Source organism: Sus scrofa, chromosome 1 (genome assembly GCF_054392235.1).
Source record: "Sus scrofa isolate SSC_HxYL_T2T_F1_AM1 chromosome 1, Sscrofa_HxYL_maternal_Yorkshire_Landrace_v2.0, whole genome shotgun sequence".
In the NCBI taxonomy this organism is placed as follows: Eukaryota; Metazoa; Chordata; class Mammalia; order Artiodactyla; family Suidae; genus Sus; species Sus scrofa.
The window spans coordinates 2,390,320-2,412,927 of NC_139383.1; the positions used below are offsets into that span (position 1 = coordinate 2,390,320).

At 52.5% G+C, this 22,608-nt stretch overlaps 1 protein-coding gene across 16 annotated transcripts in view; it reads left to right on the top strand.

Annotated features, from left to right (window-relative positions):
• RPS6KA2 (ribosomal protein S6 kinase A2) overlaps window positions 1–22,608 on the top strand; it is a 319,578-nt gene that overhangs the window by 163,690 nt on the left and 133,280 nt on the right. For 4 of the 16 annotated variants that reach the window (XR_014843479.1, XR_014843492.1, XM_085021834.1 and 1 more), the window contains exon 1: window positions 8,313–8,629. The exons of 11 other annotated variants lie outside the window; for them this stretch is intronic. Coding sequence is in view for 2 of the 5 variants with exons in the window: in XM_085021810.1 (XP_084877936.1) it covers window positions 8,531–8,629 (99 nt within the window). In the remaining 3 variants the exon portion in view is untranslated. Of the gene's footprint in view, window positions 1–7,306; window positions 7,487–8,312; window positions 8,630–22,608 lie in introns of those variants that run through there. One more of the 16 variants, XM_085021821.1, reaches the window with a different exon arrangement.

The following is a 22,608-nucleotide window of genomic DNA, read 5'->3' on the forward strand; positions in this document are numbered from 1 at the left end:
GGGACGTTCCCAGGATAGGGGTCCAATCAGAGCTGCAGCTGCCGCCTACACCACAGCCCCAGCAATGCGGGCCGGGAATCGGATCTGCGTCCTCCTGGATACTAGTCCCGCGGAGCCACAACGGGAACGCCCTCAGTCAAGCTCTTTAAAGAAGAGGATTTGGTTGCATCCGGCATTTTCTGTATCTCAAGAAATCTCCCTCTACTTTAGACCTGCTCTATTGCCAAGACTGCCCCTGCCCGCCGGCGGCCTTCTGGCGAGGAGGATAAAGAGTGGACACAGGCCACCACGGGCCACCACAGGCCATGGAGCCAAAGCCCCTGTTGTTTGGCTTTTAGTCCCTGAGTATTTGTCAGTGTCTTCCTCTGGTTCCCATCTCTAAGATAAATATTTGGTGCCTGAAATGCTGTGGATGTCTATGAAATATTTTTTCAAAGATAAATAGTTCTTGCTAAAAAAAAAATCCTGGCAAGGATTCTACCTTCTCCTTCATACCCGTTCCAGGTTTTGAGAGACTTTTCTATTATGAGAGGTGTTTTTTTTTTTTTTTTTTCCTTTTTAAGTTACAAACAGCCTTCCTGCCATAGTTTTAACCTGTTTCCTCTTCTCTGCTAACTCCCTTCCTTTTTGGTTCCTCTGTAATTTATGCACAGGCTCCCACTGGCAAGGACAAGCCTCCTACTGCTCTGGTCACAGCTCGGTCCCGCACAGGCCACTAGACCAAGGCCTCCGTGAGCCTTTCTCCCCACCGTCTTTGTCCCGAAGCTTCACTGCACTTCTGTGTTCGCCTCTATGGCAAAGGGCCACCAGAGCAAAGCACACAAACCGGGCTCAGAACAACGGGCCTGTGTGGCCCCCCCGTCTGGAGGCCCGCAGCCCAAGGTCAAGGTGTCAGCAAGCGTCCTGCTCCGCCGACCTCGTGGGGACTCCTCTCTTCCTCTTCTCGCTTCTGGGAGTGGCCGTGGCGTTCCTTGGCTTGTGGTTGGTTGGTTGCTTGCTCGCTTGTTAGGGCCGCATCCTCCGTCTGTGGAAGTTCCCGGGCTAGGGCTCGCATCAGAGCTGGGGCCGCTGGTCTACACCACAGCCACAGCCATGCAGGATCCCAGCTGCATCTGTGTGTGCCCTACACCGCAGCTCGTGATCCTTGACTTGCGACCGCGTCGCTCCATCCTCCGCCTCCCTCGTCCACACAGCCACCTTCACGGGGCTGCGCTGTCACATGGCCTTGTGGGTTTTTTAAGACTTTAATTCTTTCTACTACGGTTGATTTACAGTGTTCCGTCACTTCCTGCTGCGCAGAAAACTGACCTCGTCACCCGTATACACACATTCTCTTTCTCACATTATCCTCCTTCCTGTTCCGTCACAAGTGACTAGACAGAGTTCCCTGGCTACACAGCAGGATCTCTTTGCTTGTCCACTCCGAAGGCAAGTGTTTGCATCTATGAACCCCAGACTCCCAGTCCATCCCACTCCCTTCCTCTCCCCCGTGGCAACCACAAGTCTGTGCTCCGAGTCCAGACCACACGGCTTTCTTTTGAGGACCCCGGGCCCACCCTCCTCCAGGACAATGCCCTCTGCACTAATCGCACCTGCAATGACCCTGCTGCCAGGCAAGGCCGCAGTCTGAGGTCCTGGGCTCAGGACTGTCACACGATTTGAGAGGGGACACAACCCAACCCTTTGCGCCCCCAACACACACTCTAGAAAAGACCGGCTCTCTGCCTGAAGGTTTCAGAGGCTTGGTCCCACACGCACACGTGGTCAGAAGCCTCACCTGGTGACCCTCCGCTGCCTCATGAGTGAGCTAAGTTTCGCAAGGAAACCTACTTTGTGCTGGCAGAGTGCAGCATTCTGCTGCCAAAGGCACTCAGGCTGCCTGTCCCCAAAGCTGTAATGAGGCCCCCTGGACTGTGAGATGCTCTGACTGCAGCATCTCGGCCAGGTGGAGCTGGGGCAGAGATGAGGGTCGTAGCCTGCAACGCCACGGCTGCCCCCCCTTCTCGTGATGCCTCCTGATGTCGGCCACTAGAGCGCCCGACACACCGCGGCCCCGGGCGCTCACGGACGTGCAGGCCTTGTCTGACTTCTTCTTGTCCTGTTGTGTTCACCTCCCTGGACCTCAGGCTCTCCACCCCATCGGGGGGTTGAGCTCACAGAGTGCATCTCACAGGGTTTGTGGCTGTGCTGCCGGGATGGAATAATGAGGTCGGCCCAGATCTTCATAGCCAGCAAACCTCCGACGGCAAGCATCATAAATCCCTTTCAGCCAACAATGCGCAGCGGCCGCCAGCCTTGGCCATCCTGAGCATTTCCAGTGGGTGGGAGAGGTGGGCAGAAGCCAGGAGGGGTCATGCAGCTGCATAAGGACATCCAGGCAGTGGCCACGGCGCATAGCCCCATGGAGCCTGCAGGTTTCTCTTTACACTGGTGTCAGCGTGGTGGACATGGGGTTGGCGGGGGGCGGTGGGGGGGAGCCGCAATGGAGCAGAACACAGCCTGGCAGCTCTGGGGTTCACACGTTATCCCGGCAGACCCGGGGAGCTGTGGTGCGCTGTTTCTTTCTAAAAAGGTCAACTTGGGAGTTCCCGATGGCTCAGCTGGTTAAGGATCCAGTATTGTCACTGCTGTGGCGTGGGTTTGATCCCTGCCTGGGAACGTCTGCATCCAGGGGCATGGCCAAAACCACACCCCCAAAGTAAAAAGAGATCAGTTCAGTAGTGGGATTGCGGGTGGGCTGTGGGGGAGAGCATTTAGCCAGGAGTTGCTGTGTTCCGGCAAGAGCAGGGCTGGAAGGAAGGGAGGCAGGTACCAGCTCAAGCCTGAGCTGTCGCACATCCAGAATGAAGAGGTGACAGAGTGGCCGGTAGTTCTCATCTTCCATTCTGGGGACAGGGTGACTGCTCGTGCCCTTTACACACCAATTCAGTTTAATGGAGAGAGCTTTCAGATTAAAATTCTACAACTGGGGGCCTACTCCTTTCTCAGGCATGCCCTTGGTTTTCTGGGTGAAACTCTAGGATTTTAATGAATAACCCCTTTGCCCAGTGCTCTACGGTTTACAGGGCATCTCCTCATACTGGTTCACTGCGTGGAGTTGCCGGTTTCATAGGTGACAGCCTTGCGAGGAAGGTAGACAGGTGTTTGCCCCGCCTCCCTTCCCTGCACAGAGCGGGCTTTCTCAGCCTCCGTGTGCGCGTGGACGGGCTCCTTCTGTGCGGGGCTGTCTGTGCACTGCTGGGGCTCCTCGGCATCCCTGGCCTCTGCCTGCTGGAGGCCAGCCGCATCCTTTCTGTCACCCCCAGCAGTGACAGCTCACAATGTCACCAGACTTTGCCAAATGCCTCCTTGACCAAAGCACCCCCAGATCTAGAGTCTTGGAGGATTTCGGCAATGGTGAAAGTCACAATCAGAGCAGTGCAGTGGGGAGAATTTTTTCTTTCTTTCTTTCTTTCTTTCTTTCTTTCTTTCTTTCTTTCTTTCTTTCTTTCTTTCTTCTTTTTTTTTTTTTCTTTTTTAGGGCTGCACCTGCGGCATATGGGAGTTCCCAGGCTAGGGGTCAGATCAGAGCTGCAGCTGCGGGCCTACCCCACAGCCACAGCAACGCCAGATCCAAGCCGCATCTGTGGCCCACACCACAGCTCATGGCAATGCCTGGTCCTTAACCCACTGAGCAGGGCCAGAGGTCAAACCCGCATCTTCATGGATACTGGTTCGGCTCCTAACCTGCTGAGCCACAGCAGGAGCTCTCCAGCGGGTAGTATCTGAATTCAAGATATTTCCCTTTCCGATGCCCATTCCACGAGGCAGTGCTTCTGACCACTGTCCATTGTTAGTGGTCGCCTCGTCACAGCTGTATTGAACTGAACCAGGAGTGCTTTTCTGTGCAGCTCTATCTAGTCCGTGTCCGGTACCAGATCATTTCATTTCCGGAGGAGTTTCAGTCATTTTCTTCACCTTGTGCATTGACTGTATTTTTGTGTCTTCCTGTATTTCCTCAGGCCCGAGATGATAATTTTATATCTACAGCCTGTAGGTAACTTCTTAGTCTCGGTCTGTAGCTAAGTCCGCACGTCTGACTCCGTAGTCGGTTGTCGTGCTGGCTTTGCAGGTGGCCTGTGTCCTTGCGAATTGTATGTTCAGTGGCTGTGAGCTCATGCTCCTGGGAACTGCATCCCAGGGAATTCGTAAATCCGGGTTAAAGTGGATTTCTCTAGACAGCACGTCTGTGTGTTCCCGCTAGGTGCCTGGGGTGAGACCTCCTTAAATTCCCAACCTGAGTTTGAGGCTTTACGTATGTATGGAGTGAATTAGGGCCACAGCCTGCGCCAGGGCTGCCCGTGCTCACAGCGTTGGGGTGGGGGTGGGGGTGGGGCAGGGGGGTGGTCCCTGCCCAGCCCTCTCCTGCCCCCGTGCTCAGTCATGATCCCTTGTCTGCACGAGGAGGGGGGATTTTAGTCCACCGGACTCTGAGGGCAGAGCCCTGCCATCCCCTACCCTGGATGGGGAGGGGGCCTCTGTCCCCCATGGCCCTCCCAGGTCAAAGTTGAGTCTTTGACCCTCTCAGGGTTGCAAACCTGGACGGCTTGCTTGGCTCATCACTGACCATACCCATCGCACGTGGTTTGTTGCACACCCTGGTGTGGGCTTGGGTGGGCACACGCCTGCCTCTGTTTCTCGAAGTGAGCTGGGAGGGCCTGGCAGCCTCCTTGGCTTTCTTTCCCGTCCTGAACAAGAGGCCCCTGCGTGCGCTCTTAGTTTTCAACCTGCCCCAGAAGTTAGCATTTCCAGTCTGGGGGCTGATCGAACTCAGACAGCAACTCTTTGCCTGGCCTGAGTGTCCCTCTTGCTGGACGCCTGCAGCGTCCCTTTCGGGGTCAGGCTTGGGAGGACAGGAGAGAAAGGCTAAACCCCTTGGGCGCAGCCAACCTGGCCTGACCTTTGCTCTTGTGGACGGCTGTCTTGTCTTCTTCAGAGGGTTTTGTGGCTGGAGACCCTCCACCCCCCCCGCCCCGCCCCCGGCTGCAGCCCACTTTTAGCAGCCTCTCTTTTGGGGGGTTTCTTAGAATTCTCCACTCAGCCCTGGGCCCGGGTGCCGAGCACTGTTGCTCCGGGCGGGGTCTCGGGGACCTCCACACAGGCCCCTCTCCGGCGTGTCCACGTCTGCAGGAAACATGGATGTGTCCTTTTCCTCTCGAGCCCGAGGAAGGCAGGCCCCTCCCGGTGCCTCCCTCTTCCAGAAGCCAGACCCCAGCACACCACAGCTCACGGGGGGCTTGAAATAAAGGAGAGGACGTCCCCCCACCCAGGGTCCTTAGGGTGGGGGAAGAGGACTTGGGTGGAGCCGTGTTGATTTTGCCCAGGTCACTTTCCTGATGGACTCTCCCTCCCCTCCCTGCCCAGAGTGGCCGGTCTGCCCGGACAAGGGACAAGGGGCAGCTCCAGGGCTGTGGAACAGACTCTCGGTTGTCAGCCTTGGAATTCTGAAATCGCAGACCTCTTATCTAGGGGGACTTGGTGGGGAATCAGTCATTAAATTCTCTCTGTTCTAAGTCCTCAATGACCCAGTTCTTCGGCAGCCAGGACCCTGCCTCCTCTGTCTGCCCAGGACATGTCTCCTGGTCCCCAGAGCTCACCCCAAATGCCACCTCTTCCTTAGCCTCTCCAGTTAGGATTGACTTCTCCTTTGTCTGTCCATGAACCATTTTCTTACACGGTCCTTGCACGTTAGGTACACGCTGCTCCAGGTGCGTGCATTCCCCCTCCTTCTCCTCCACACGGCTGTGAACTTGGGATGGGGAGCGGGTCGTGATGGTGCCGCTGCTAACAGGAGGAGCTCTGTAATCGTGTGTTGTGCTGGACTCAAGGCACACTGGCCAGTCTGAGCCTCTCTTAGAAGCAGCGGTAGCCGTGGACTCAGTCCCAGACTGACCGTGCCGGAGGCGGGGAGAAACCGGAGATAATAGGGCATCTGCCAAGCTCTTGGTCTTCTCTCCGCCTTCCCACCCTGGCATCGGGCACCAGCCTTTATCAAGGTCACCTTTTCTTTTCCAATGTTTGCAAAGGGTTGTTTGGACTCAGGTAAAAGTGGGCCCTGATTCCTACCCCAGATTTTGGGGTCTGGAGGCCATATAGGCAGACATAGTGGGGGCAAATGATTGCTAGAGATTTCAATGCCGCTCTTTTTTACCAGGACAAAGACAAAGGTAAACAGACTTGTTCCTGCAGTGAAATGGATTCCTCAGTTGAAATTTGAAAGTTTCTTTCTTCTTTTTCTTTTGAGATGTTCGAGCTCCATAGAGAGCCATGTCATCGTGCTCAAATATACGGGATCATGAATGTCTCAGAAGACATTTCCTTGTCCCGTTACACCAGGTCAGAATGCTCTTGTTGGCAAAACACAAACCTTGATCTGGGCCTGCCCCCAGGCTTTTGTCCTGAGCACGTTGCCCCTGAGAGGGCATGGTTGGCAGACTGTACTCCTGAGTCTGGCTGGTCGTACCAGCTACCCCTGGCCAGCCCCGCCCTTATTCCTGGAGCTGGTGCCCGGCCCCACGTGTGCTGTCCATTAGCTGCTCTCTGCCAGAGCAGCAATGTGGCACAGCCCTGGCCTTGTTTGCTTCGAGCTGGGAATGCCTGAGTGGTGGTGGCAGGAGACACAAGGTGGTAAGAAGCTGGTTCCCAGAGGACAGGTAACAGCTCTGCAGCAGAATCCCTGAGGGAAGCAGGAACCGGTTTGGGGCATGTTGTGTTTTCATCTTAGAGATGCTCAATGGAAACACAAAACATGAAAGTGTGCTTAAGCTCACCATGCAAGGCAGTGGCAACCCCAGGATCTTGATGCTAAACCCTACGCTCACCACCATTAAAACCCAGGGAGAGTATCTGACCTCACCTCTTGACCCAGACACAGCATGAATTTACCGGTCCTTATTTCACGGCATCCACCTTCTTTTACTCACTTTAGCAAAGATAGCCAGACGCAGATATTAATGCCACCTTTGATTAAGCCAGGGGATGCTATGACCTGTAGATTTTTTTCACAATCTGCCTGACAAAGCAGTATTTGTCTCACAGCACAGCATGCAAGAATGCTTCTGGACTTTTCAGGGGGGTGGTGGCAATATGCTAATGAGATTGACCCTATTTTAAACCTAAAATTACGTGGGCAGTGCACAAGAGGATGGCAGAAAAGGCTCCACAGTGTCCTAAGCTCACAAATCTGGAACTGCCTACAGTCCTCTGGTGAGCATTTCTGGGGGGAAAAAAGGTGTGTTCCCCTTTAAGGCAAATCCCTCACGGCCCTATAGCCAGCAGCTGGTCTCTGAGAGCCCTGACTCAGGACACTGTTCAGGCCCTGATAAGTCATCCGTTTGGATAATTTTCTATATATGGAGTCGGAGGTCACGGAGAGCGGATGTGTGTCTTTTGTTCTCCAAACACAGCAGGGAGGCTTCCCCAGCTGGCTGCCGGCATCCCTGGCCGGGTAGGGATCAGTACATCACTGGGGGGGGGGGGGGCCGCACTGGCGGACCCTCAGGTCGAGCTCCTGGGCTTTGGGGATGGAGTGCCTGAGGAGCCACTAGGGCCAAAGGGCGAAAAGAGGTGCAGAGCATACGTGTGCAGGCTCGTGGTCCCCTCACCCCCCCACCCCCCCGCCCCATTTCGTTCCATTTTCTAGAAGTGCTTGCTAATCAACAAAATTTTGTTCTGAGCAGAAGAGCAATATGCAAAAGTGTGTGTGTGGACGTTTTAAGGGCAGAAAACCTAATGACATACCAAGCTAGAAAAAAGCCCAGCAGGCCGACGAAGTAGAACAGAGAGCAAGCGACAGGCGCAGCTGAGCAGCTGCACCGCCAGCCCCGCGCTGAGCACTACACTCCGCGGGCTCATTAGGCATGCGCCGCCGGGGGCGCTGATTGGCGGAGGGGGCGGGGGGCGGGGTGGAGCCGCGTGGAGCGGAGTGCGGGAGGAGGCGGGAGAAGAAGTGAACGCCTGGGGCAGTGAGGCGGTGGGCGCTGATTGGTAGTAGTGGCGGAGAAAGAGGAGGTGGGCGTGGCTGGGTGTGGCGACTGGCTCTGATTGGCGGTAGTGGCGGGGGGCGGGGAAGGGGCGAGGCTGTCCAGGGCTGGTCCTCGCTGGACCTGAGGAGGAGGAGGAGGAGGAGGGAGAGCCTGGGCCGGCGGACTCTGATTGGTGGTAGTGGCGGAGGGTGGGGCGGGCAGGCGGGTGCTAATTGGCAGTAGTGGCTGTGGGCGGGGCGGAGCGGGGCGGGGCTGCCCCCGGGCTGGTCCTCGCAGGCAGCGGGAGGAGGAGGAGGAGGAGGGGGAGGAGGGAGCGCTGGGCCCCCGGCCTCCGTGGCCGGCTCGGCCTGCCCTTTGTGCCCGCAGCCCGCGCCCCGCGCCGATGGCCGCCGCGCCGGGCTCCCCGGCAGCTCGTGCCCTCACGCGGACCTAACCCCGCGCGCCTGGGATGCGCTGGGGATGCGCGTCCTCCGGCCCTGCGGCTCCTCGCGGCTGGGCGCCGGGCGATGGAGCTGAGCATGAAGAAGTTCACCGTGCGCAGGTTCTTCTCCGTGTACCTGCGCAAGAAGTCGCGCTCCAAGAGCTCCAGTCTTAGCCGACTCGAGGTAAATGCCCTGGCCTCTGTGCGCGCAGGTTCCCAGGTCCCCGCCGCGCCCTGGAGGATGCTGCGGGTCTTGGGGCCATCCAGAACCCTTTCCTATTGTCACATGCACATTCACCCCGGGACCCACGTCGGGGAATTAAAGTTGAGAGCTAGTCCGGTTTTCCTAAAACCGACCCTTATTGTTGGGACTTAGTAATAATTGGACAGGTTCTTGGGTCCTCAGCAGGGACGGAGCTCTGCCCCCACTGAATTTCTAACGAATTTTGTTCCACTCTCTGCGCAGGATTTGGGGTGGTCATCCTGGTCCCGCAGAGCTGCTCTGGGTGGGGGGCATTTCAGCCTGTGCAGCCTCCGTGTGGCACCCCAGAGTCCCCAGTACAGAACCTCCCCAACCCTATCCTCCGCTGGATGGCTGGTGTTGATGGGGTTTATTTTACAGTGTTTTATTTTACAGAGCCACACAAATACTACCATGTAGTGTAGATCATTTGTGTATTTGAAATCAGTGAAGAAATGACAAAAGGAGCTTAGGAAAAAAAAAAAAAAGACAGCAACACAGCCTACTTGGACCAGTCTGAAACAACGATGCTCAGTAGTAAAGTGCCTGATGCAATATCCTTGCAGCCCCAGGTTTGATAAAGATTCGTCCTGAAACCCACAGGACTGAAAATCATGTCCTTTTTCTCCGGTTTTGCATCTTGTCATCTTTGGGTTTCCAGAGGTGTCTGCAGATGGTTTTCCAGTGTGTTTTGTATTTCAACAATCATATCTTAATCTCTTCATCCCAGTGTCCAAACTACATTGTTGAATCTATAGATGACCAAACCGTGAAGCATGTTTCAGTAAAAAAAAAAAGAGAGAGAGACACTGTGGGGTGTGTTTTGGGGGGAGGGAGGGCAAGGGAGCTGATGACAGAACCTAGAGAGTTCTTTTGACATTGCCCTCGCCTTTGCCACAGGCTGGCACCTATGGAGGTTTTGGTGTGTTTGTTTCTAATGAAGTCAAATCGATTGGAACAATGTCACATTTTTCATCTTGGGTTTCTTTGTCCCGGCTGCCATGATATTAAATGGAGACATGGGTTCTGTAACAATTAAGCGGTCTTTAAGCAAAGCTCAGGAATGGACATGGAGGCAACAGGAAATTACTTGTTTTAAAAGTTTCTCTTATGATATCACTAAATGAGAATTTTTTAAGTGCTAGGTAGAATCTTTGTGGCTGGTTTCTGAGGGTAAGCCGTATCTTTCGAACAAATACAACTCTTAATTAATGGAGGAGATGGCTTTAAACCTTATGTTGACAGAAATGAAGCATAAGTTCATTGAAATAAGTCATTTTCCTGGGTGTCAGGTATTTTCAAAATGAAAGTTGACCAAAATAATAATAATAATAATAATACTCTTAGAAGAGTATTTACCTTTATACCTAGTAAGTTTTTCTTCATCGCAATGCCAAGTTTATTGTAAAGCCTCTGTCTCTTTCCAGTCATTGTCCTTGCCAAGGGGAGGCAGTCAACTCCCGGTGTCGTTCAGGACACTGGCAAACCCTTGCAGGGGGTGGGGTGGTCCCAAATCCTGCCAGCAGGGTACACTCACCTGTGGTGGTCCAGTTCAGCAAAGAGAACTGGGTTGGGGGAGTGCTTCAAAAATTAATGTACTAGGGACCCAGCGGGGACATAGAAATGATGTTTCTTCAATGCAAAAATAAAATTTCTATATGTAAAATAAAACCACGAATAAGCCATCAGATATGCAGAAGGTCAAACTGAGGAGAAAGAAATGTAGTCTATCAGCCCTTAATCACGGAGCACTTAGCCTGATCCGGGTGCCCAAGCTCAGCCCGTAATCACGGAGCACTTAGCCTGATCCGGGTGCCCGAGGTGGGTGCTGGGCAGAAGTGCTGATACAAGTGGTCAGCACGGATGCAGTGCTCGGTTCTCTGCAGATGCTCTTAGCAGCTGCTCTCGGTTGATACTTGTGAAAATCCAGATAGACACGTGTTACAATCCTTATTCTACTGCTAGGGAGGAAAAATCCTCAGAACAAAACCCTGAGAATTGTGCTAAAAGCTTAACAACAGATTCATCCTGCAGGTATTTTCTAAGAACCTGCTATGCGTGTAGCCCTTTTCTGGGCATTGTAGATCCAGCAAATCCAAGACCTAGAAGTCCTGGCCTCATGGTGCCCCCACCTAGTGGGGGATGTCCTTAATGGCTGACCTTGTGCTTCAGTCCAGTAAATTCCATATGCCTGCCAGGCTACCTTCCATCACTTCCCAAGGAAATCTGTTTGTATACTGACAGCAGACCAAGGAACACTTCCTAAAAATGTGAAATTAAGGAGGGAGGTTTGTCAATAATTTGAGGTTGAGAAATAGGACATACAAAGTTCTTGACATGGGTGTATATTTATTCCTTCTCTTTGGACTAATGAAAAATAATGCATTCTGCATAAAGAAGCATGGTATTTTAAAATTCTTTTCGTGAAATCTGTATTTTAAAATATACACAGGAACTTTGAAAGAGTTTGTTTTTTTAAATTAAAAAAATTGAATGAGTTCCTGTTGTGGCTCAGTGGTTAACAAATCCGACTAGAAACCATGAGGTTGTGGGTTCAATCCCTGGCCTTGCTCAGTGGGTTAAGGATCCGGCATTGCCGTGAGCTGTGGTGTAGGTTGTAGACATGGCTCAGATCCTGCGTTGGTATGGCTCTGGAGTAGACCAGTGGCTATGGCTCCGATTAGACCCCTAGCCTGGGAAACTCCATATGCCTCGGGTGTGGCCCTAGAAAAGACAAAAAGACCAAAAAAAAATTTTTTTTTAGTTAAAAAAAATTAAGAAAAAATCTAATGACATTGACAGACAAGTAACTATAGTTATTTTAAGGTTGAAACAATATCATCTTTATCAAAAAGGCTTTTAGGGAGAGACTCAGTGTTTCATACTTGTTTTTAAATTTGACATGACTGTGGATCAGCATTGCTCAACACTTGGTAAACTCTAACCAACAGAGAGGCCGGGTTGTTTAACCAGATTTGAAATCAGTTTATTCTGTAAAATATTTTCATAGTGTATCAGCATTGCACCTTCTGAGGTGGCTGGATTATTGACTCTGGCAAGGATGATTTCGGAGATTTTTAAAGGGAAACTGGATAACGCGCATGGATTTCTGCAGCATGCCCTGGAAAAGTGTCAGGGCTCAGTGCATGCCAGACCGCCACCCTAAGAAAGGTCTGATTTCAGATCATTGACAGCATTGCCTGAGACCATAGCACCTACCCAGAAGGTGCAACCGTTGCCTCTTCCAACTGTCCATTTTATAGATGAGAAAATGGGACCCAAGGAAGTAAAATGACTTGTTTATGCTCCTGTCCTAAAATGTCTGACAGAAGGTTCTTATTATAACAGCATGTGCTGCCTATTATCAGTTTTAGCCATCTTAGGGTATATGGTTATTGGAGTTTACCATGTATTAGATGATGCATGAATGAAGGCTATCATACGTATTTATTATTATTTTTATTTGGCTGTTTCCTGAGGCATGTGGAAGTTCCTAGGCCAGGGGTCTAACCGGAGCCATAGCTGTAAACAGAGCCCCAGCAGTGACAGTGCTGGATCTAGCCCGAGGAGCCACCAGGGAACTCCGCTATTAAAATTTTTAAAAGAAAACCAGTCTGGGGGATATTTTAGAATGTGCTCCAAATCCTGAAATTATTCTAGAGAACCTTTTCTGGAAGTTAGACAGCTCCAGGTAAATTTAGGTTTTTGCACCAGATTTACTAGAATTGGATTCTCGCTTCTGCCTCTCACAACAGGGCAGTTCCTTAAACTCTCTAAGCCTTATTTTTCTCTGCTGTGAGATGAGGATGCTAAAAGTTCCTGCTTCATGGGGTTCCTATGACAATTCTGAACCACCGTGTGTAAAGCCTTAACCCAGGGTCTGGATGATAAAGCTGGCAATCAGTCACTCTTAGCTGCAGATATTGAGAAAATACTTCCCAGGTTTACTGATGTTTTTCATATTGTTCGATGTCTGCTGGTTCGTGGGAAGGTGAGACCGTCCCTATGGGGTGCGGAACCCAAGGCTTGTGAGACCTCAGTCAACTCCCAGCCTGGGAATTCATCGTTGAAACGCCCCTCCTGCGCGCCCTGGGATGGAAAAGGCCAGAGATGGCTTCTCCCAGGCTGGACTCCAGCCTCGTTCATTCGACAGGACTGGCCTCATTTGCTAAGATGGAGTTTCCCTCGTCTCCCGGGATGGCCGTATTCTTCCTTATCTTGTGTGTCACCCCGTGACCCGAGAATGCATCACCAGCGCAGGTCCCAGAGCTGCAGCCTCCAGAGCTCAGGCTGCTTCTGAAGTCAGGACCTGCCCCGGCATCAAGGGGCCGACTTAGCAGTTTGGGGAAGGACTCCTCCCTACTCACCCTTCAGTGCCCCCCAGGAGAGCGCCCAGTACCCCGAGGAAAGCCTCCAGTGTGAGCAGGCTCCAGAGCCTAGCTCCACCCTGGGCAGGGTTGGGAGAGGTTGACTAGCAAAGGCTTGGGAGGGAAGATGGGTTTTCAGGGTGAGATGTATCTATCAATTTGCCACACGTATCAGTCCTCAGTGTCGGTTCATTTAGGGACGCTTGTTTTTTGCTTGGGGTGAACAAAGCTGGGAAGTTGGTTCTCTTTGATCATCTGTCATTTCACCTGGTTTTGACATCTTCACTGAAAGACGTCCCAACGACCGGTAGGAACAAGAGGCACGAGGGTCTGGCAGATAAAACATCCGTTTAGGATTGTACAGGTTCCCGGCTGTGCCCTCAGAGCATCTCCCCCAGATTCGGGAGAGAGGAAGCCCTCTTTCCGGTCATGGAGCACCTGAGGTGGGCTGCTTTCATGTTTTAAATAGATGGAGGCAGCGGAAAGAGTCAGCACCAAAGTCTTTCAGTGAAGACGTCAACGTGAGATGCACAGACCGTGAGAGGGGAGCTCAGAGCAGGGAGGCTGGGCTGGGGCCCGCTGCCGCCGCAGCCTCTGGGGGGAGCCGGAGGTTATGGTGAGGCGGGCCCTCCAGGTGGGACAAAGCAGCTCCTGTGAAGACCCGGGGCTGGAGGCGACCCATTCGGACAGCAAAGACTACGTCCCTCTCTCTTTTGTCATTGTTTTGTTTTGTTTTTACTTTCTGCGTAGAACTTGGAAAGAGTGGGAAATAAGATCAGAGCAGCACGTTGCCAGTTCCCACGTCAGTGGGCCTGGAGGGGCAAGGGTTGGGAGTGGCAAACCGTTGAGTGGAGAAGAATGTCACTTATTTATTTGCTCCATCATCTACACACTCGAAGGGTTTTTAGCACATGCCACATGCCATTGTGCTGCCCAGTCGAGATATAAAGGTCTGATTCCTGCCCCCAATGAACATAACGTCTAGTAAGAGAAGCAAACCCATAAATGGAAGCCTGACACGGCGGGCGTGAGTTCCATGAGATTACTGGCATCGTTGGAGTTGAATGGTCTCACTATTTCCGTTGTCAGTTTGTTCTGATTTCCAGCGCCCCCAGATACTCTAGCATTATCTGTGTGCGCATGTGGATGCATTTTAATCCCTTACCCTTCGTAATGGAAACCCGGCATCCTAATAAAGCACCTGTTAAGGACTCTTGGCAGGCGTTGTAAACAGTGTTGCTCTGGCCACGGAAAGAAAAGAAGAAAGAAAGAGAACATCCTGGAAAGTTAAACATTCCAGCTTATTCTTGGTCCTTTATAGGTAAGCTCTTCTAGAGATTGGGCGATTTCCAGGAAAACCATTTGTAATTAAAATAATTTTCTAATACTTTCAGTAAACGCATCCACAGAAATTCTGTGTTAATCCTGACTTTATTAGGCTTCTGGACAGCACCATCAACAAAAGCTCAGAGAACACCCCCAGAAGTAGTCCACATTAGGGAGCACTTGCTTTGCGTATCACTTTATTTATGTTCCATTCCGTTTTAAAGACACTGACTTAATTCCCTCTTTGTGATATGCCTTGTGTTTACAAGTTCATTACCTGCTTTCTCTCTTCACATCCAAGAAAACACCCCAAAGTTTTCTTCTTCAAAACGATGTGAAAAGGCAACCAAAAAGCCTTGCGATTTCACCGCTTTTCCCTTCATCTCCTTGACCTCTTCATTCTGACCATCCTCTGCCACGGGCCACGGTGCAGGAAAGCCTGTTTCTGTATGTTTCTCATGCATTCAGAAGAATGCAGGAATGAAATGAAAGCAGACTAAGGAAAAAAAATGGACTCTCTCTCTCTCTCCAGATCGTGGGATTTGCTGACTGCCCAGGATTGCACTCTGCTTCTTGCATGCTGGGGGAGTGATTTCTTAGATGTGGCACATTACTAAGTGGGTAGGAGGTGTCTAAACTCTGAGGCAGGGAGGACGATGGGGAGAAAGACTCTGGGGCTTGAGCAGGCGAGGAGCTCCCTGGGTACCAGCGTGTGGCTTAGTTGGTCCCAGCTCCAGCGGGGGGCGGGGGTGCTCGTTTCAGACGTCAGGAGGCTGGGAATGAGCTTGTAGGGAGTCCACTTGGTAACCAGTAGTTTCACCCACAATGCAAGGTGCAAGGCTCTATGCTCATTATGGGTAAAGCTAGTGGAGTGCTAAAAGCTTTCTCTAGCTTTTATCTTGGGTGATGCTGGGCTATGTTGTGTTGTATTTTTCCTCCAGCATTATATGTTTGCTGATATATTTTCCCTGGTAAAAGCTATTAAATTAAACCCAAGTAGGAATTATCGACAAATAGTCTGTTAAGCTACAGTGTGATTTAATCAAGCAAATGGCTCAGACACAAATATATTCAGTATAAAATATTGTTCATCGTTGTCTGATTTGCAGCTGTGTGTAGGAAGCCTTCCCTGCTGACGAGTTGGCTAAGGAGCTGTAACAGTGGTGCAGCTATAATTAAACCCGGGGACCTGCACCCAGGGGTGCTGTGGCCGCATTCCCGTGGCTGGTGGCCAAGCAGGCCAAGCCAGGGTTTGGACCCACCTGAGCTGTGCGCCAGGACAAAGACTCTCCCCACTGAACTCCCGGCCCCTGTTCCCAACTCGGCCCCACCTTGGGCGCCTGTGTCATCCTTGCTGGGCCTGCAGCCCCCCCATTTTAGCAACAACCCTGCCAAGCCGATTTAGACAGGACCCCCATCCTGGGCACCTGATCGCCCTCCATATCTGGGCCCACTCCCCATCCCAGGTGAGGGGTGAGGTGTCGTGACCCAGACCTGCCTGCTGCTCATTTAGAGAACTGTCCTCCCTGCTCCTGGGCTGCATGTCCCCATGTGTCCTTGTCTGGGGTCCGACCCCCTGCCCCCACCGCTGCATATCCCACGGCAGGATCCCTTGAATAAAGCCTCCCCCCTCCCGCTCCCGCCTTTAATGACTGTCAGGATAAGCGTTCCTGAACAGCATCTGTCCTTATTAGTGATTTGCAGGTGTTCCTTGCCGTCCATTAGACGGGGTCCCAGGAGCACCGCTGATCAAGGAGCCCTGCTTGGTTCCAAGCAGCAGACACACAGCAGCCACTCTTTCTCCACGAGCCTGGCTTTGCAGAGGTCCCTGAGGCCCCAGGATTCTGCCTCCTGGGCCAGACACTGGTCCCGCCCCGCTCACCCCTCCTTGAGCCCCCTCCCCCTCAGGGCTCCCTCTCCCACCCCCCCGTGTGCCCAGATCTTGCTGGCTGCCCGTTCTTCTGGCCATGGGCACTGCCCTCGTCCTCCAGGCTGTCCACCAGGATTACTCACATACCAGTGTGGTCGCCAGGTTATCAGAAGCTTGAAAGGTGAAGAGTGCCAGCCAGGGAAGCATCTGCCCTTGGGGTCCTCTGCCCTCACACAGAGCTGGCTTTGGCTGGACCCCATCTGCAAATGGGGGGGCACCACATTACGGAAGGAAACCGTATTTCCTCCTTTGCCAGCCCCTCCCCAATTCTGAGTGCTCATCTGTTTCAAGTTGCTGCTGTCACCACAAAGCTCGCTCCTCCTAGGTCATAGCTATGTTAAGGCTACTGGGGGTGAGGCTCTCACCCACGGTGCTGTCATTTTAAACATAATTCATGGAAATAGCAGCTCTTGTAAAACAGAGGAGTTCATGCTGTTCCTGATGCCAGCCCGCCGGGGAGGGGGTGCAGAACCCGGAGAGGTGACCCGGCTTCTTCACGAAAAGAACTGCCTTGTCTTTGGGCTCTTTGACTCTGCTGTGTTAAATCAGTAAGATTCAAAAAAACCAAATCAGGGCTGGAGCATCTAGTTCGTCGGCCAGCGTGTTTCCTGCGTTGTCCAAGAAAAGGTTGTGAATAAGGCGGATGAGCACAGAAAAATTTGCTTCGCACCCTGGGGCGGTTTTACAGCTGTGTCTGGGGATAATGTCCCCTACAGTCCACCTGAAAAATCCCTCCGAGTCTGGGGGTTTTCCCCAGAACTCAAGTCTGGGACCTGCTGTGACATGTCTCTGCAGCCCGTGTCAGCTGTGACATTCTTTGCATGAGGACACCCCGGCCATCCCATCCCACCCAAAGCAGCTTTTTACTCATTAAAATGTGCGGCCAAGGCATTAAGGAAAAGCAACGGAGGACTATAAACACTCCTGACCCAGGATAATTGCAAACTTTCTGCTACTAAGGTTACATGTAACTCTAACTCCCAAATCTATTTACATCCTAAGTCCAGGGTGGACAGTCTCCTTCTAAAACTGAAGAATTAAGAGAGCTTCTTATTCTGCAGTGTGAGTAGAATACACATTAGAGAAGCTGCTGGGGGAGGGAAGCTGGGCACCGGGGGTGGAATGGGGGGGGGGCGCGGGCCAAGGAGGCGGCAGAAGCTGGTGGGCAGAGGGGCCACAAGAGAGTCACTCATGCCCTGTGACTTGCTGCAGAGACTCTGCTGACTTTGAAGACAAAGTCAGGGCAAAAGACCAGACAAAGCAATAAAGAGCACTTATTTTTAGAAGCCCTGCGGCTCCCTGGGCTCTGTGGAGTTTGTAGCCAGGTTAGGGAGCAGGGCCGAGGCGCTGCTGGAATAAGGTAGCAGGTACTGCCCACTGCCTTCATCCCAGAGAACCCCAAGAATCAGCGAGAGGTTGGGCGTGGCCTTCGCAGCCTACATCTCAGTAGCGAGAGAATGCCTGAATTTTGACCTGTGACTCAGTCAAGACCGCAGAATGCCACCCAGACAGACGCGTGGATAAAGACGTTCCCCCGATCCCATGCGCGGAGGCCCATCTGCCCAGGCCCCGCGAGCTCCTCCTGCGAGCACTGCCAGGGCTGCAGGTACCGGGACCGCTTACCCGTCCAGGGGCGCGCCCCGCCCTTTTCTTGGACTCGCGGTGGAGCTTCATGACCACGGAACCACTGCCGCAGGAAAGCGGGAGTGACAGGTCAGAGGCCAGGGCCGCGCTCACTTTGCAGGGGCGCGGGGGAGGCCGGAGAGCTGCCACCTCGATGCGGCTTGTTGCTTACACTCGGCTTGTTGTTTATACTCCTCTCTCTCGGGCGCGTGCGAGCAGCGCTGTTTTCCTGACCGTGTCTCCACTGCCCCCCCCCCCGCCCCCGCTCCGGCGTGAGCTCCGCAGGGCTCCTCTCACCTTCTAGGCGATGGTCTCCCCCCTCGCTCCCTGTCCTCCCCCCGCCTGACCCCACCTGTCCCATCGGGGGACCGCCCCGCATGGCCTCCCCTGACGTCCGCCCCGCCGGCCCGTTGCAGCCCACGCCCGCCCGCGCCCGCAGCTTGCTCTGCGCTCATCCGGGGGTTGGATGGAGGGCTGTCTCTTTCTTCCGAAGATTCTGTTCCTGCAGCACTTGGATCTGGGTAGGGAAGCTCTGGGGAATTGGGGAGACGTCTTCATTGCTGTGCGCATGCGGGTGGAGTGGAGCTCACTGCCCGCAGCCTGCGTAGGGGGGTGGTTCGTGTTCAGGACCACAGCCCATCTCCAGAGGAGGGTGTTGGATGGAGAAGCCCTAGAAGCGTTCTCCCTGTGCCTTGGGCTGTGTCTACTTCTGGGTTTTGAGAAAGTTCACCGAGTCACAGCCCCTCCTGCGCAGTCAGGCCAGGGTCTGGGGAGCTGTGTGCCCTCCCAGCTGTTGGGGAGCCGCACCTGTCCTCTCTGATGGTGCCATTCGTATGGACCCCTCCTCTGTGCCAGCCTTGTTGCCATCCGTGAACTTGCTTAAAACCCTCTTCATCCAACTTATGGCCGATCTGGGACAGATCAGGCTTGGCTCTGGTGGCTCTGTGTCCAGGGACAGCCGTGAGTGGCCAGGGATCTTGCCCGTGCTCTGTCCCAAGTGCCCCTTCTCTGGGGTGCGTGCCTTTGGGTCAACGTGTGTGAAGTCTGTGGAGGTCTTTTGAGACCTCTGTCTAGATCTTAAGCGGACATTCATCATGTGCTAGAAATTATCTATAGGACTTGGGTTTAGAGGGTTAAATGTAGGAAAAATGGCCATGACCTCAGACTAATGTGGGAGGGGGTTCGAACCACTGTATATGTGACATAACTAAGAAACTCTCACAAAACTACTACACATCTGCTTGAGATAAGACCCACATGTGGTAGTTGACAAACTGTCAGACTGCCGTTTGGCCTTTAAAAGTCTTCCATAGAAATACCGTCTGATGTATGTCCACAATAGAGCTGATAGAGTGTCGTCTGCAGTAAAAATTATGGAAAACAAAATAAATCATTTGCATCACTTAAAAATTTTTAAGCAGTAAAATATCTTAAAAGGTTGAGAAACTGTCAACATTTTAAAAACAGATTCAAAGATTTCAAAATGTTTTAATACTGGCAATTTTTAAAATCTGAAAAACTGTAAAAGCCAAGAGGTTTATTTTAAAAGCTGATGCTTACAGAAGAATACGTTTAATCCCAGGAAGATGGCTTTTGTGACATCTTAAAGCAATTTCTAGTCAAATTTAAAAGCTTTTGAATCCCTAATGTTGATTTTTGTGAAACATAATTTCCCTTTAAAGCTGCTAAGCCCATGACTGCTTTCTAGGTCCTAAACAGAGTGGAGAAGCCTGGGTTTGTGAAAGCATCCCTCTGTGCACCTGACCTTGGGCACCTTCCCCAGGGTCACAGGGTCTAGCTGTAGGCGCCCCATCCCATCCCACCCTCAGCACCACATCCCTGGCTCACCACACATGGAGCTCATGAGCCCCCATCCCTGTTGAAAGGTCCTATCATGGCCCAGGTGTGGCACTGCAGCCCCTGTACCTGCCCTGCACCTGGGCCCAGGAGCAGGCACCTTGAAATCTGGGATCCAGTGTGTCATCCTTGCATCTCCAGCACCCCCAGTCTTAGTGAGGAGTTTGATTGAGATGGCCCTGGTCAGGAAAGAGTGGTACGTTACTGGTTGCTGGTGGTTTCGTTGTTAGCCTTTGCCAGCGACGGACGTGTAATCATTTCTTCTGCACTGGCTTCATCCCCCCACCCCCACAGCGGGCTAAGTTTGTCCCGCCTATGGCACAAGCAGCTGGCAGGGCTGGAGCAGACCCCACTTTTCCGTCCTTGCTCAGCCACTTACTACATGGGCGACGTTGGCAAGGGTCCGGCCAACCCTTCTTGAGGCTCAAGTTTCCTGCTCTGAAACCTGGTTCCGTATCAGCTTTGCCAGGAACAGATGAAATGGCCTGGAGGGCACTAAGTAAATAAATATGAAGAAGCTTCCTGCTTCCCGTTACACTGCAATCCATCTTCGACACGGAGCCCGAACTTCCCGCAGCGCTGCTCCTGGCCTGCACACCTTGCTTCAGGCTCCTGTCCGCCGGCAACAGCCAGGATTGCTGCAGTCGGAGTTATTAAATACCACACCCAAAGTATTAGTGAAAAATTACAAACACCATTTAAAGTGAAGGGTTCCAGGCAGAGGCAGTCACATTGCAGGGCTGGACTTTTTCCTGACTGCTAAAGCGAACTTCCCCTCCAACTTAGAAAATTCAGGTGCATGCTGTTCACTAAAGGCTTGGAATAACAGGGAAGGTTCTGAAACTGTAACACAGACGGGTGGAGCTAAGCCGTCTCTGTGAGTCCAAGAACACCAAACTGCTACTTCGTTTTAAAGAATAATGAGGAGGCGGGAGTGGAGGAGAGTGAAGAGGGGGAGATGAGGAGAATTGGGGTGGCAGGGAAGGAGGCGTGAAAGAAACGGGGAGAAGGCGGGCAGCAGAGGCCGGGAAGAGGCGGGCGGGCAGGCAAAGACACAGAGAGAGATGCGATGAGCAGGGGAGGGGCTGGCACTGAGGTTTGTGCATGGCTGCTTAGGGAAAAACACCAAAATGTGGGAAGCAGTTGACATCCAAACTGTAGAGTCCTGCCCCCCACGCCCTGGGCGTGACAGCGGCTCACACCTGGTCATGGATGGAGTGTCACCTGTGGGCTCCACTGGGTTGTTTCTGGCTAAAGTAAAGCACTAGGACCAGATGCAGTGGAGAGGAGGCGTTAGGGGCCATTGAGCAGGGACCTGGGGCAGTCGCTCACTTCTGGTCCCTCACCCTGTTTGTAGCTGAAGCACGGGGGAAAAGTTCCAGAACACCAGCCTGGGGTAAAGGCTACATGGCTAGAGGGGACCCAGCAGCATGTGACACCTTCCTTCCAAAGGGAAGGAAGTTCCCATCGTGGTTCGGCGGAAACAAATCCAACTAGGATCCATGAGGACTCAGGTTGGATCCCTGGCCTCGCTCAGTGGGTTAAGGATCCCGTGTTGCCATGAGCTGTAGTGTAGGTCGCAGACGTGGCTCAGATCCCACGTTGCTGTGGCTGCGGTGCAGGCCGGCAGCTGTAGCTCTGATTGGACCCCTAGCCTGGGAACCTCCACATGCAGCAGGTTTTTTGCCTAAAAAGACAAAAAGAAGAAGAAGAAGAAGAAGATCAAGGAGTTCAGGATTCCACCAATGCACTGCTGGGAGGGAGGGCCACTGCTGTCCGATGGCTGAAGGGCCAGAAATACTGGAGTCGCGGGTACCTTGCGGACGCCGTGGGCCGGCCTGGGAATCTCCAGGCTCTTCAGGACAACAGAGTTCCCTCCTGCTGCTTCAGGTCCACCCCGAGCCTGGTGGGCGGAGCCTGGCATCCCGGGTGGGAACACCAGAGAAAAGCTGGAGGAGGAAACAAAACGAGGCTTGGAAAGGGACGTGGGCAGAAGGACACACGTTTAAGGAATTCACAATGTCTCTTCTGCCGTGAGCGATGCAGCAGGTGGGGAAAGCCGAGGCTGCCCTGCCTTCAGAGGATGCTGGGACCTGAGAGACTGGCTGCCAGTGTGCACCGCCCCCCCCATATCCACACCCAAGCCTTCCCCTGGTCCCAGGAGGGACATCCCTGACCACTGGCGGGCACAGACCTTATAGAGTTTTGCAGTATCTGTGCTGAAAGATTCCATGGCACCTTGCAAGGTTTGGTTTGCTTCCCTGAATTCTTCCTAAGCAATATATTCTATGAATTTGATTCTTTTACAATATTATGTCAGCATCCACAGCTCACCTTTGTGTTCGGAAAGACATGGTTATCTGTAATTAACCCTTCAAGTGCACTTCGTATTTCCAGACACACACCTGGGAGGAAAAAAAAATGGAGACAAAACCAGAATTAAAATGACTCTCATTTTTCCAGCCAACAAGTCTTTGTATTTTATAGGTTTTAAGGTAAAGAGGCTTGAGCCCTTTGCAAACTAAATCACACCAATTTTCTTTCTCAGCAAAGATGAAGTATTTACTTTGACAACCCGGAAATTAAAATAAAATGATCAGATCTCTATAAATATAAGTTTATATGTCCATGCGTTTTTAACTGTATGCACCTGCACATGTGTGTGTGTACCTGTGTGCACCCTGCCTGTGGCATTTTCCTGGCCCCAGTGACTAGCACAGAGTTGAGTGTGTGGTCCAGGACAGTCACAATGGGATGTAACTTGGGGCCTTTGTTCATTGACTCTGGGGGAACCAGGAGGCATGGATCCCGGCAGCTTT